The 14,241-nt window shown below is 58.6% G+C and overlaps 1 protein-coding gene across 2 annotated transcripts; it reads right to left on the reverse strand.

Annotated features, from left to right (window-relative positions):
- Window positions 1-699: 699 nt before the first annotated feature.
- Window positions 700-13,973, reverse strand: PGF (placental growth factor). 2 transcript variants are annotated; one of them, XM_047796692.1, is made up of 7 exons: window positions 13,526-13,973; window positions 12,305-12,347; window positions 7,776-7,972; window positions 6,875-6,951; window positions 4,846-4,875; window positions 4,678-4,740; window positions 700-1,459 (listed from the first exon to the last, which is right to left on the reverse strand). In XM_047796692.1, exons 1-7 carry the CDS (start codon window positions 13,598-13,600, stop codon window positions 1,432-1,434), a joined length of 513 nt encoding a protein of 170 aa, XP_047652648.1. In that variant the 5' UTR covers window positions 13,601-13,973; the 3' UTR covers window positions 700-1,431. The 2 variants fall into 2 exon arrangements, with proteins under 2 accessions (XP_047652648.1, XP_047652649.1); XM_047796693.1 differs by lacking the exon at window positions 4,678-4,740.
- Window positions 13,974-14,241: the final 268 nt, after the last annotated feature.

Consider the following 14,241-nt stretch of genomic DNA (forward strand, 5'->3'; position numbering starts at 1 on the left):
AACACCTGCCAATCCCTGCCCTCAGCAGCCAGAGCGGGCTGGAGAGCTGCAGTTCAGGCGCTGGGGCCAGGAGGTGTGGAATCTGGGCGCCCCCGTTCAGTTGGGGTCTAGAGGGCCAGGCACGGGGTGGGGTGTAGGGTGGCCCTGTGGGGAGAGGAAGGGGACCATGCTCTTTTTTTTTTTTTTTTTTTTGCTTTTTAGGGCCGCACCATAGCATAGGAAGGTTTCCAGGCTAGGGGTCAAAGCAGAGCTGCAGCTGCTGGCCTACACCACAGCCTCAGCAACTTGGGATCCGAGCTGCATCTGCGACCTACACCACAGCTCAACGCAACGCTGGATCCGCAACCCACTGAGCGAGGCCAGGGATCGAACCCGTAACCTCATGGTTCCTAGTCGGATTCGTTTCCGCGGTGCCACGACGGGAACTCCAGGACCATGTTCTTGAATTTGAGAGTGTTCGGGGTTGACTGGGGTCAGGTGCCCCAAGGCTCCATCTTAGGAAACCCTCTTTCTGGGAGGCATGGGCCTCAGGGTGGTGCCTAAAGCAGCTGGAAGAAGAAGGCCAGGAAAGGGCAGGGGCAGGCTGGAGCCAGGCCACGGGCAGCCTTGAGGCCCACGGTCCCTTTTTGTCCCGTACTGCTCCCATTCCCGCTGTTGCCTTCTGCTCTGGTGGTCACACTCACTCCCCCGGAAAGCCGCTTCCAGACTAGAGTACTTTATTCAAGAGAATCTGGCTTGGCGGTCAGACGGCCCTCGCGGGGACAGCTTGCTCCATGACCAGCCTGGGCCCTCTCTGCCTGCGTCCCCGAGAGGGGCAGGTGGGGATGCCTTGGCGTAAAGAGCAATGTCCCAGCACAAGCGGTGGTAAGATATGAGGCGAGACCTAGGGGACAAGGAGTGGCAAAGGCCCCCAGGCAACCACTGGTCTCCAGAGCTGAACATCCTGTCTCCAGGGCGCGGGGCTGCTGCCTGCCCGCCCTCCCGGCAGGGGCCACGGCGGCCAGAGAAGGCTCCTCCACCCTCATCCCGGCAGGGAGCTCCCCAGGCAAGGGCTGCTGGTCCCGGCAGAGCCCAAGGCCCTGGGACAGGTGGCATGTCCCCCCCGTCCCTCCCTCTCCAGCACCCTGGAGACCCTCAGGCCTCTGGGGTGTGACACGCCCCTCCACAAAGCCACAAGTCTTGCTTCTTCCCCAGATGACGCACACGTGGATCTGTCTTCTTTCTTTCTCTCACGTTCTGTTTAAGGCACTGAATTCCTGAGGGTCCTGTCCCTTCCTGCCCCTCATCTTGAAGGGAGTGAGTCATTCAGCAGGTATACACTTGGGCTAATAAATAGAGGGCAGGTGCCAGCAGGGAGGTAACTGAGAGTGTAACGGTAATAAATACACGAGCCGGGCGTGGGGTCTCCGTCTCTCTCCTCCGAGGGGCTGGTTACCTCCGGGGAACTGTATCACCGCACCTGCCAGAGACCAAACACAGAAAGGGGGTGTCAGCCCAGTGTCAAGGGTGGGGGCCCTCCTATGGGAGGGGTACAAACCCAGAGGGGAAGCTTGGACAGGGAGCACAGGAAGATGGCAGCGGGCCTGGTCTCTGCTTGCACGAGGCCAAGAAGAAGCTGGGAGCTACCCTGCACCAAGCACTTACCCAGCTCTGCGCTAAGCCCTCTCGTTGACCCTTACCAGCCTCCCAGGAGAAGGGCACTGTTACTATCACCCTTTTGCCAAAGAGGAAAGTGAGGCTCAGAGCGGTTAAGAAACTGGCCCAAAGTCACACAGCTAGTCAAAGACAGAGCCAGCTTTGAACCCAGGCTGGCTCCACGCACCACTGCCTCTGGTTACTGAGGGACAGCAGTCTTCAAACGAGGAGGTGGGAACCCCTAGATGTACCTGAAGACTGTCCCAGGGGTGTGTGAGGATTGCTGGTCACAAAGGGATATCATGCGTTTGCAGCCGTCACACGGACTCGGCCTGAAGCCCGTGGGAGGGCTCTGCTTCCCTGCGGTCTGCCCCACCTGAGGTCTGCCTCCCTCCTGCTGTTCCCACCTGCTCTTCTCCCTTAGGAAGGCAGGAAGCATCTAGTCCATTCCCAATCCTGTTAAGGTACTTTGCCCCAAGGTAAAAAGGGTTGGGGGGAGGCCCCCAATAAGAGAACAATTGGGGGCATTGGTGTAGGCGTTGAGAAAGGAAGTATGCTGCGTGACTGGGTAACCAAGACTTTTGCAAGGCAGGTGGTTTCCAAGTCTGCTCTCAGCAAAAGTGAAGAACGGCTTAACCAAATTGTCAGCTAATAGGTCACGAGAAGTCATTTTTGTAGCAGAATCACCTTGAGGTTTTTGGCAAATAACTTGGAAGGAGTTCAAGCGATTGAATGACATACGGTCCCATCTGCTTATTCATGTGAACGTGGTTTCGCAACCTTTGCATCTACTTAAAAAATGCTGAACAGGAATGGAACTCTGTTGAATCCTGTCTCAATCTGGCAGGAAGTAAGATTCAATACCGGGTTCATTAACTAATTGAGAAGAATGGCTAAGCCGCCTCATTGAGGTGTCTTCCCTATAAGATTGACTGTGCTCTTGGGATTAGCAGTTAATAAAATACGGTGTGTCTGTGCTGTTTTGATCAGATGGTAGTCCTAATAATTACTGTGATCATTCATTCCACGAGAAAATTTACTTTGGGGTCTTCCGCTCACAGGAAATTGAAGATAATTCAAACTTATATACCATGGTTGTGGCGGATACATCTGACAAGGTGATACATAAAAGACTTTTGAATATTAAAAAAAATATTACATTAGGCTGAATTCTGTGGGGAAAGTAAAATGAAAGACAAGTTCAAGGAAAAAAGAAGCAATGGAAATATGCAATTATTAAAGGAGAGTTCATCCTCTTTTGCTATTGCTGTTGTTCATTTTTTAAAAACTAGATGATGATAAGTATTAACTTAGGATGCCTTATTCCAAAGGGATACATCTGGAGAGTGATGTAATGGCTTTCTATTAAAATATTAATATTTTTAATAGGCCAGAAATTATATCCTTTGCAACTATTTATAACATTGGTGAAAATTTTAATTTTTTCTTTCTTTCTTTTTATTTTTTATTTTTTTGCTTTTTAGGGCTGCACTCGTGGCACATGGAAGTTCCCAGGCTAGGGGTTGCATTGGAGCCACAGCCACAGCAACGTGGGATCTGGGCCAAATCTGCGACCAACACCATAGCTCATGGCAATGCTGGGTCCTTGACCCACTGAGTGAGGCCAGGAATCGAACCTGCATCCTCATGTAGACTAATTGGGTTTGTTAACCCCTGAGCCACGACGGGAACTCTGAAAAAGTTTAATGTCAACTTAAAAATGAACGAAGGAGCACATGGGTTTTTGAAGTTCTTTCAAGAGATTCCCGAATGGGACGAATGAAACGTTTGAAGACTGCTGCCCCCAGATAGAGGACCGGCACCCTCTCTCTCTGGGCTGCCTGGTGGGGGAACCCTGCACTGACTACACTGCCAGCCCCCTTGCCCCCCAGTTGCTGCTTGGGCCCAGGGAGAAATACGGGCCAGGAGCCTGTGGGGGCCCAACCTCCTCAGCCTCCCCATCATCAGGGAGGAGGTGGAAGTCTCCGATGTGGGCTCAGGGGTCACAACCCCATCCCACAGCGGGAGATGCTTTTCCACGTCCTGCTGCTGGGAGGAGGCGGGCCCTGAAGGAGAAGCGCTGTGTGACTGAGTTACTGCGCAGGGGAATATTTTTACTATTTACTCTCCCAGATTTGGGGTTTCCCTCCTCAAATCCTTGACTCCCAGTACGCAGGCCTGGACTCCAGCCTAGGCCTCCAGATGTGACGCCAAGTGGGCAGGTAACTTGGAGAAGGAAAGGGAAGCGAGTGGACCCCCAGGCCCAGGAAGGTGGAAGAAACACTGGCCTGGGAGCCAGTGGGGGCTGCACTTTCCCCAGGGCCGACAGGAAATGGCCCTGGCTAAGTTTTCAGCTGCTAGGCATTTTCTTTTCTTTTCTTTTCTTTCTTTCTTTTTTTTATTTTTTTTTAAGGCTGCACCTGTGGCATATGGAAGTTCCTGGGCTAGGAACCTCCACAGCCATAGCCACGCAGGATCCAAGCCGCGTCTGCGATCTACACCACAGCTCACGGCAATGCCGGATCCTTAACCCACTGAGCAGGGCCAAGGATCGAATCTGCAACCTCATGGATACTAGTCAGATTCTTAACCCACTGAGCCACAACGGGAACTCCTGTTGGACTTTTTATCGCTAGAATGTAAGCACTGAAAGAGCAGGAATCTTGTTGGTTTGCCCACTGAAGTACCTGGCACATAGGAAGTACCTGGAAAATGTTTGTAGAATGACTGAATGCTTAAGGGACCCCCTGACTGCTCATTCTACACAGAGAAAAACTGGGCTCAGAGAGGTGACATGACTTGCTCAAGGCCACACAGAGACTTAGAGCTAAGCCAGGACAAGGACCGAGGCTTCCTGATTCTTGTCCTGGGTCACCTGAGGCTTCCTAGGCCCTAGAATCTCTAGGTGTGCAGCTCGCTGTTCTGGCCCCCACGACTGCCCCAGCCTGGCTCTGCCCCTGCCCGACCACTGGTCCCTGCCAGCAGGGCGGGGCTCCCCTCTGGCCCAGCCTCCTTGCCATCCCTGGGCCCCCGCGCACTCACAGGTGGCAGTCTGTGTGTCTCTGCTTCTCTCTCTTCCTCTTCCCCCTGCCCTTGGGTCTCCTCCTGCAATAAGCCAAAAGCGTCAGGACAGAGTGGCTGGGGGCCCCCATGCTAGGACAGGGGCTGGCAGGCCCGAGAACAGCCCGGTGCCCCAGCCAGGCCACTTACCTTTCTGGCTTCATCTTCTCCCGCAGAGGTCTGGGAAAACAGAGACAGGGACAGGGCAGAGTCAGAAAAGCAGCAGTGGGGGCTGCCTGGCCCCCCCCATCTCCCCTCTGACCTCGCTAGTGCCGATCCTGTAGTTGGCATTGAAGCCACTAGGGGTAGCATGGAGCCAGTGAGGGAGGGACGCCCAGAAGCCTGAGGCCTGGGGCTCCCACTCTAGGCTCTGGTGACCCCATGCAGAGAGGTGTGAATGCCCTCTTGGGGTCCTCTCCACATCCTCTGTTCTACTCTCCCTCTTGGCGTCAAATCAGGGGACTGACTCTCCTTTCTGCCACCTTTCTTGTTTCACTCTCTTCCCTTGTGCCTGCTCTTCCTTCCAGAATGCCCTCTGGGAGTCTCCTCAGACCATGAACGAGGGGCAAGGCCACCTGTCAGGGCATAGCTGCACCCCCATCCTGGAGATGCGTGACGCTGCAGGCAACAGCAAGGGGCGCAGGTGAGGAGTGGGGTGAAGGGAGGGGAGCACAGGCCCCACAGTCGCCAAGCTTGTCCTGGCTCTGCCTCTCAGGGCTGTGGCTGTTGACCCCGAGAGAGGAGAAAGGTAGCCCTGTTGCCCAGCCCTCTGAAATGGGACGGAGCCTCAGTCTTCCCTGGAAACCAGGGTGAGGGCATGGGGCAGTGTGGTGCAGTCAGCTTTAGGGCTGGGGGGAGCCAGGATAGGGTACCAGCCCTTCCTGAAACTGCCTGGTCCTGTCTCTGCCATCTGGGACCAGTCAGAGACACTCTAGGGCCCTCAGTCTCCTCATCTACCTGCCCTAATAGAGCAACTGTGAGGGCAAAGGTGATGTGGGAGGTGAAAGGTCATTGTCCAGTACTGTGTCTGAAAGCGTTCATTACTGAACTATTGTTACATGGCTAAGGACGGACAGGAGGAAACAGACTGAGGCAGGGCCTCTAACAGTGGTACAGGTCCACGAGGGTGGCCAGTGTCCTGGACTCTAGGCAGGACCAAGGCCAGGGCAGTCTGGGACTCCTGGAGAGTGAGGCCATGGCCATGAAAGGGAGAAGGAAAGGGGCAGGCTTAGGAGTCAGACAGACTGGGGTTCACTCAGTAGCTGTGACAAATCACAGAATCACACCGAGCCTCGGTTTCCTCATCCGCACAATGGGATGCCAATAGTACCTACCTCCTGGGGTTGTTATGAGAGCAGGGACCTGGTGTGTCTTGCTCACTACTGTACCCCAGGCATCTGGGACAGTGCCTAGCATACAGTAGGTGCTCCATAGATGTTTATTAAATAAATGAGAAAACACATTCAAGTGCCTAGCCTAGCGAGCCTCAAGGCACAGAGTAGGTGCCCCATAAATGAAGATCCTCCCTCTTCCTGCCCCCGGATAGGGCTTGGGACCTCTGGCCTGGTGCCTCCATCCATGGCCGAGGGGCACCAGGAGAGCACCTGAGCCCATTTCTCTCTTCCCTGAGCCTGGGTGGCAGTGCCGGGCCCGCCGCTCCCGGTAACTAACGTGCAGAGTGCCTTGGGCACCCACAGCAAGACTGGTGCCAATGAGAGGCTCTGCCAGGCGGGGGTGTGACTTGAAAGAAAGCCAGGGCCTCCTTCCCTCTGTCCCTTTCCTCCCACCCGGGCTTGTCGTCTTTGTGCTTCTCAGCCTAGCTACCCCTCCTGTGGGCACCAGCCTGGCCTACAACTAAATCCAGGCACCTCTGCTAGGGCTGTGGCAGCCACCTTCTGCTCAGGGTCAGAGAGGGTGGGCCCCGAGCCCCCTGCAAGTCTGGGAGGGACCCCGGCTCCCTTTGTCCCTGTGGCTTCTTGGTAGCTGTGCTCCAGCTGCTGGGACCACTTCCCGGGGCAAAACCAGCTGATGGGGAGACACAAGGCTACTGCCCCTGGCCCCCGGTCTCCCTGGCCTGCCTCAGCCAGGAAGGAAGTGTGGCCTGAAGCAGGAATGGGCAGCCCCTGGGCTGAAGCTGCCAAGTGCGCGGGGACTGTCCCTGCCACACCCCAGGACCCACCTGCACTCGCAGCGCACGTGCTGAGAGAATGTCAGCTCCACGTAGGAGGGCCGGTCCCCAGAGCGGATCTTCAGGAGCTGCGGGGAGAGAAAGGTTGGCCGCCTGAATTGGGGGGTGGCCCGTGGGTTCCCAATACTCCCTCTACCCTCCTCTGGGGAAGCACCAGCCTCCCTATTTCCCACCAGACTTTGAACTGCACACCCTCATCCCGCTTTGAGGGCGAACAGCCCTCCCAGCTGCACATGGACCTCCCCTTTCTCTCCCTTCCCGGGGCCACCGCATCGCAATAGTGTAGCCACGGGAGCCCACGCTCTGGAGGCAGCGAGACCTCTGTTCAAATCTTGGCCCTTCGACCTGCTGAGCAAATGAAATAAGATCCTGCACCTCGAGTTCCTCATCTGTGAAATGGGACTATCACTTGGCTCCAGGGCTGAGTGCCAAGGTAACAATATACGAAGCACTAGCACAGTGCTTGGCATTACTCAACAAGGACTCAAAACCCCATTGTGTGTGCTGGTGTGTAAGCGAAGTTCAGGAGGACACCGAGTGTTCCTGGTATAAACAAGGACTTCTCTTTTATTTTTGGCCCTGCCCATGGCATGTGGAAGCTCCCACACCAGGGATCTAATCCGAGCCATAGCAGGGACCCAAGCCCCAACAGGGACAACCACTGGGCCACGAGGGAACTCCTAAAGAGGGACTCCTGGAATCTGAACGGATTTCTTTTCCAACCTCAACCAGGTATCCCAGCATCTCAGGAAGGAAGGGCCCTGTGGTTAAGAGCATGGACCTGTGACCCTGGCCCGCCCTCCTTCCCTCCCCAGGCCCCCTCTTGGGGCAGGTTCAGTGGCCTTCTGAGCAGGGTGTGGACGTCAGGGCCCAGGGAGGAGAGCCTCGCTACCTGCATGGTGACATTGACCGTCTCCACGGGCACACAGTGCAGGTTCTCGTCGCCACAGCAGCCGGTGCAGCGCAGCAGGGAGACGCAGGACGGGCTGAACATGTGCTCCACCTCACTGGGGTACACAGACACGATGTCCACCAGCCTCTCCAGCGCCCGGCAGTAGCTGCGGCCCCACACCTCCTGGAAGGGCACCACTGCAAGGAGACACACAAATGGCGAGGTTAGGCCAGGAGGGGCCCTGATCCTTGAAGCCCCAGGCCCGGCTCCCCAGGACCTGCAGGGGCCTTCCAGGTTCTGCCCACATGCCCTCCTCCAGGAAGCCCCCAGCCGCTGTGAACTCCCTCTGTTCTGAACTCCCGATGTGATCCCTCTGGGACAACAGCTGGCCCTTTAGCTCATCTGCTGATGAAAATCCCAGCGGAATGGAATTCCTCAGTGTCTTGAACTCTCGGCTCTACTCTCTGCCATGGTGCCTTGGAGCTGCGAGGAGTGTGCCCTGGCAGCTCCCCAGGCCCTCTGGATCTTTCTCAGGCCCCACCTGGTGCTTCCTTGGTCCTGGGGACTTGGCAGAAAACAGGCAGTTCTGCAAGTTCTGCAAGATGGGCTAGCAGAGTCCCACTGGTGGGGGTTGGCCTTTCACTTGGTCCTTCTCTCCTGCCCTACTCTGGGCCAACTCCTCTGCCTGGTGGCCAAGACAGGCAGCCAGCAATGTGCCCCGCTGCCGCGCTCCATTTTGGTCGGACCACCCTTGCACGAGCTCGGGCCGCACCACTGTGCTGCCCAATTTTGGTCCACGATCCTGGCCCCCTTCTCATTTCTAACCAAATAAAGCCCACCCCCCCCACACTTCTCAAGGCTCATCTCCCTGACTCCCCCCCGAAGCCTTCTCCTACTTGTCCAGTGTGAACAGATGTTCCTCTTTTGAGCATAACTCAGCCCCAAGGGCCGCCTTATCTCCATCACTGGTGGCTCTTATCTCCTTTACAAGCAAGTTGAGTCTCCTTGAAGACAGGGATCCAAGCACCCAGTAAACACAGGCTGAGCGATTACCGATTGGTTGGATGATGGTTCACTGAAGATTATCAGGGACATCCCCGACCCCCACCAGGTCCTGGTGGTCGTGACTGGGATATTTTGGGGGCTGATCTGGAGTCTCTCAAAAAACACTGCTCCTTCACTGGAGGGACCGGAGCCTGGCCCCAAACAGAGGCTCATAGGAAGTCAGGAGACAGAGCCGGGAGACCTGGCTGCTAACCCTAGCCGGGCACTGGCTGTGTGACCTTGGGGAGGTCACTGCACCTTTCCGGGTATATCAGTTTCCTTAGCTGGGGGAATGAGAAGCAGGTTGGGATAGAAGGGCTCTCCCAGCTCGGACAGCCAGCCTATGATTCCAGGCATGCAGCCCAGCCCAGCCTTGAGACAGCGGGCACAGACACATTTCCAGTCATGGGTCATCCTGCCCTGCGTCTGATGGCTGTTCTCAGCTGGCGGGGGAGGACAGGGAAGCTGGGCCACCTGGGGACCCTGCTGCCTCTGCCCCCGAGCACTGGCCTCTCCTGGCAGCCCCTGGCTTCCTTCCCTGGCCCTTCCTAGGAGGTGGCTGGGGCCGAAGTCCATTCCACTGAGCCTACGAGGACGTGAGTCTCCGGGTAATCTCAGAGGAAACATAAACTTCAGCCCTAGCAGAGGCCCTTGGGAAAGGCTGCAAGCGGGTGAAAAACACCCGAGAGGCGGTGTGTCCACGTGGAGCTGGCTGCGGCGGCCACAGAGCAATAAACCATGCTTATCTGGGCGTCTGCGGCTCCATTCTGCCCCGTCTGCTTAGGGGGCACGAGGGCTGGGCCCGGGGATGGGAGGGGGACGAGAGGTCTCCCTGATCCTCCCTCTCCGGGCCCTGGCTCAGCCTTGCTGGACCCCAAGTGGGAAGCAAGGCCCTCTCCCCACGGGCGGCCCAGAGCCCCAGGGAGGCTGGCTTCCGCATGGAGAGGCCGGAGGAGAGCGGCCCTCTCGTAACTGAACTGAGTGCGTGTTCGGTCTAAACTCTCCACGAGCACGATGTAACTCTGAACGTTTCATCTCCGCCTTCGAAAACATAAACAGCGCAAGACGAGCCAGCTGCCAAGGTGCCATAGAAGGATCAGGCTGCCGCCTGGGGTGCAGCCATGTGAGAGTGGGACAGCAGCAGAGAAAGGACAGCCCAGTCCCCTCCCCTCCTCCAGGCCAACTCCCACCCGGCTGGGCTGTGGGGCCACGGCCAGGTTCCATGCAGCTGGCAGGGCCGCCTCGGAGGCAGAAAAAAGGATTCCTTCCCCCACACACCCACCATGCGGACTGATGTGTCAACAGGCCCCGGGCTCCAGGGCCCTGAGGTTTGCCCCTTTCTGGGCCACGTGGCCGGGCAGTGTGGGGAGAGGGCTGAGATGGAGGAGGGCTGGGCCTGCCTCACCTGGCAGCCACTGGGAAAGAGGGCAGCTCCTCCCTGGGGGCTGTTGTCTGGGCGTGTTGGGGAAACAAAGGGGACCAGGTGAACGGCCTACTGCAGGGGCACCGTGACCCGACCGCTCCCAGAAGCAGGCTGAGCCCCTCGGCAAAGAGCTCCGCTCAGCTGCTCCTGAGAGAGCACTTCCTCTGGCCCCAGACCTGCTCGGAGGCCCGGGCTTGGGGACAGGAATGGGAAGCTGTGGCCCAGGCAGGCGCCTGGCTGCTCCTGGGGCTGCTCTCAGCTCCCTTGCCAGCCCTGCGGGTGAGCCTCCTTGTCCGGCTCCAGCTGCCTACTACCCAGGATGAAGGAGACCCCAGGAAGGAAATGTTTCATCCTGAAAGCCAGCACCTGGGGAGGCCAGGGACGAGGGACGGGGCTGGGCAGAGCCATTGGCCACCAGCCTGAGCCCAGCAGGTGTGCGCTCTGCAGTCCCTGGCAGGGCACCTAGCCAGCCTGCCCCAAGGGACAGCCTGCTCATGCCTGCTCAACCGCGAGACGTGGGGAGGCTCAGAGCCATGCCCACCGGCTCTGCCACATGCACTGAGGGGTGTCCGGGGCTTTGGGCCACCCCAAGGGCCTCGGTGAGGCTCAGGACTCTCATGCATAAAGCGAGGAGAATACAAGTGCCTTCCTAGCCTACAGCCTGTGGTTGGCACAGAGTTATAGTAAATGCCCGATACTACTGCCATCGTCATCGTAATAGTAAAAATCAGTGTCTGTGGATGCAAAGTACAGACCATGCTGTCTCTTGTCTGGTGTTAGGAGGGGATGGCATTTTCAGGATTCTGATAACGGGGGTCCAAATCTCTTCCCCTGGTCATGATGTGGGTTCCCTAAATGATCAGGATGACAGGTGAACCGCCCTAATGAATCAGCACCTCCAAGCCTTCTCACTCGGCACCCCAGGAGATATATGCTCCTGTGTCCTCTCCATGGAGTCAGAGAATCCTACAATCTGAGAAAAAGAACCTTTGATATCATGTAGTCTAATGCTCCCATTTTACCGATGAGGAAATGGAGGCTCAGACTTTTGGGTAGCTGTTGTCTGAAATATACTAAAAAAAATACTAAAAATATACTAAAAACATCAAAAAGGCCATGGGGTGGGCATAGGTGATGGGTCCCTCCCCAAACCCAAAGAGCATATTGTGCCCGTCCCAGAAGGCCCAGCAGCGGGAGAGAGAGGGTGTCAGTGAAGTCAAGGATCGCTGCCGTCCCCACCTTCTCAGGGCCCAAGGGGCCTGGGCCTCAGCCTGGAGAGGCTGGCTACCAGGCAGCAGGGGAAGGGTGTTCCCAGCTCGCAGAGGCTACCACGAGTGTGCGTGTGCACGTCCCTACATGCTCCCTTTCTTCCGTGGGAAGTGGTGTGTGGCCTGGCTGCACGTCTCGTAGAGGCAGGGAGGGAGGAGCAAGGCAGGGGGGCCTGGCACGGGCCTCCTGCCTTCTGCACTTATGTCTCTTTGGCAAATGTCTCACCCTTTGAAGATTCCCTCTTGATGCAACCTCGGGGTGGGGGGGCGAGGGAGGGTGCGACTCATTATGTCTGTTTGTAATCAATGGAAAGGCCGGGTCAGATCCCTGCAGCTCCTCCAGGGCTGGGTTGCTGGGAAGGTCCTTGGCCCCTCCCTGCTCCTCTTGACTGCTTGCCCACTGCGTCCACATCTCCTGGACCCCCAGTCTGGTCCTTGGCACTCACTGCCTGCGCTGCTCTCCAGTATCACATCTGTCCCTTCACATTACATGCTGGGAAGGGGCTCTGAGCCAACCTGACGAGCCCTGGGTACATGAGGCCCAGCCCTGCTGTGCCCGGTGACCCTGGCCCAGGACTATACCTTTCTAAGCCTCTGGGTCTCAATGTGGGACCAGCTTTGTCTGAGTTCCAGGGCATCAGCCAGCTTGCCGACTTTCCCCAGCTTGACATCAGGCTGCACGCACCCTTCATGCCATCCTTTCCAAGCCTCTGCAGAGGCCTGGGAGATGAGGGCCCTGTGAGCTCATGTACCAACCACTCCCCCCCATGCACCTTCCACCCTAGCAGGCTTACCTTCCACCTCCGATGAGCTGTTCCCAGCAGACAAGGCCCACTGCTGTGGACAGAAAGGTGCAGAGATGAGGGGACCACCTTGGGCTGCTGCACACTGGGGCCCAGTGTAAGAGCGCAGAGGCTCCTCTGTGCCGCTTCCCACCCGCTGCCCCCACTCTCCGTCCCATCTCGGAGCTGGCTCCTCCGGGTGGGTCCTACCGCTGTCTCTGGCCTCAGTTTCCTCATCTGCAAAGGCTAGGAGGCCGGAAGCTTTTGGAGACCCTTTGCCTGCTGTGTCCCAAAGATCTCGGGATCCTTTGGGGTCTCCCTTCTACCCCGCCCCCAGGCAGCCCTGCTGAGCCCTGTGCAGCCTGCCTTGGCTGGGTGCCAGAGCCCAGGGGGCGGTGATCAGCTGGTGGGAGCCGAGGCGCTGGAGCCGGTGGCGCCATGAGCCAGTGTGCCGGTAAAGTTACACCTCTGACCAGCCCTGCAGCAGGCAGGCAGGAGGCGGTGGTAGGGCTCTTCCACCCCTGAGGGACAGCCCGGCCCACCCACTTCTGGGCTGGGGCTGGGGACTCCCAGGGCAGCAGGACATCACAGTGGGAAGGGAGCTCATTGGCTTTGTCAGGATTTCACTGCCCAAGCTGGCTCACGGCCAGACTCACCCAGCTCCTGGGAAAAGGGCCCTGCTCACTTCCCCAGGCCCTGCACTCAGGACCTCCGGCTGCCCACCCGGGAAAGAGGGCACAGTGGGACCCTTGTCTCGCCCCCAGCCCACCCAGGAGTCCTGGGCTGAGCCCAGAGCCCTGGTGGGGCAGGGCCCAGCTTTCCCACCACTGGCCTCTTCAGTCAGCTTCCTCTCCATCAGGCCAGGTCAGAGGTCCTGGGGGCGCCTGCCTGGTCATGGGGCCTCGACCCTGACCACAAGGCCAGGGACCCGCCTGGGATTAGTGGAGAGATGCTTTTAGCAAAGCCACCAGGGCTCCAGGGGCCAGACAGGAAACCTCCCTCCCTTCCCTGTGGCTTCCCTGCCCCCGCCAAGACAGACCCCAAAGCTGGAGTCTGGGACAGCGCAGCCTGAGGTCTCTTCCCAGGGGACACGGTCCAGCCTGGCTCCTAGGAAGGGTATGGACATCCCTGGAGGTGCCGCTCCCGGGAGGGGGTCTGTGATTTCAGAGTCCCCTGTTCCCAGTACTGGGAGTGGGAAGATCAGGGAAGCCAGGCTGGGGATGGGGGTCTTACCTGGGGGGGCACAGCCGGCAGTGCCAGCCCAGCCAGAAGCTGCAGGAAGCAAGTGAAGAGCCTCATGGCAGGCATCTTCTCAGACGTACCAAGCCAGGGGGCTCCAAGGGAAAACCACCATGCTCTTCCCCCCGGGGAGGCCCCCGGCCCAAGAGGACAGGAGCTGAATGGGGGGCTGGGTGCCCCCCTCACTGCTGCCCCGAGGTCCCCGTCGGTGGGCTGAGCATCCTCTGGAAGCCCTGAGGATTCTAGAGCCCGTAGGTAAGGCTGCGGCTGGGGAACCTGACGCGGAGCGCCGGGCAAGGCCGGGCGGTGTGGGGCAGGCGAGTCCCTGGGGAGGGTCCGTCGGGCGCCCAGCGCGACCCCAGATCCTCTCGTGGCTGGCCCGTGAAGATGCAGTTTCCTCCTCAGACAGCAGCTCCCTTCTGGGACTGAAGCTTGTCGGCGGCTGGGTTTCAGGGGCCGCGAATGGGGCGGGGCTGCAGGCCCGCCCCGCCCACCGCCCAGACCCGAGTCCCTGGGAGCCGCCGAACGAAGCGCCGAGCGGAGCCGGGCGGCGAGGACTTGAGCGCGGCCGGCCCGCAGTGCGTGGAAGGGGCGCTCCCGACGCGGACCTCCTGGCTGCCGGAGCCTGCTTCCCGGGGCGCCGGCTGACCCGGGCAGCACCCAGTGCGGGCCGCGGAGAGGGGTCCGCGGCTCCGCTCCCGCGCTTCCAG

Source organism: Phacochoerus africanus, chromosome 9 (genome assembly GCF_016906955.1).
Source record: "Phacochoerus africanus isolate WHEZ1 chromosome 9, ROS_Pafr_v1, whole genome shotgun sequence".
NCBI lineage: Eukaryota > Metazoa > Chordata > Mammalia > Artiodactyla > Suidae > Phacochoerus > Phacochoerus africanus.

Coding starts and splice junctions, on each gene's coding strand:
- PGF (XM_047796692.1), bottom strand. CDS start 13,600: ATGCCTGCCATGAGGCTCTTCACTTGCTTCCTGCAGCTTCTGGCTGGG. Junction 12,348..13,525: donor TGCCGGCTGTGCCCCCCCAG/GTAAGACCCCCA, acceptor TTCTGTCCACAG/CAGTGGGCCTTGTCTGCTGG. Junction 7,973..12,304: donor CAGCTCATCGGAGGTGGAAG/GTAAGCCTGCTA, acceptor GTCTCCTTGCAG/TGGTGCCCTTCCAGGAGGTG.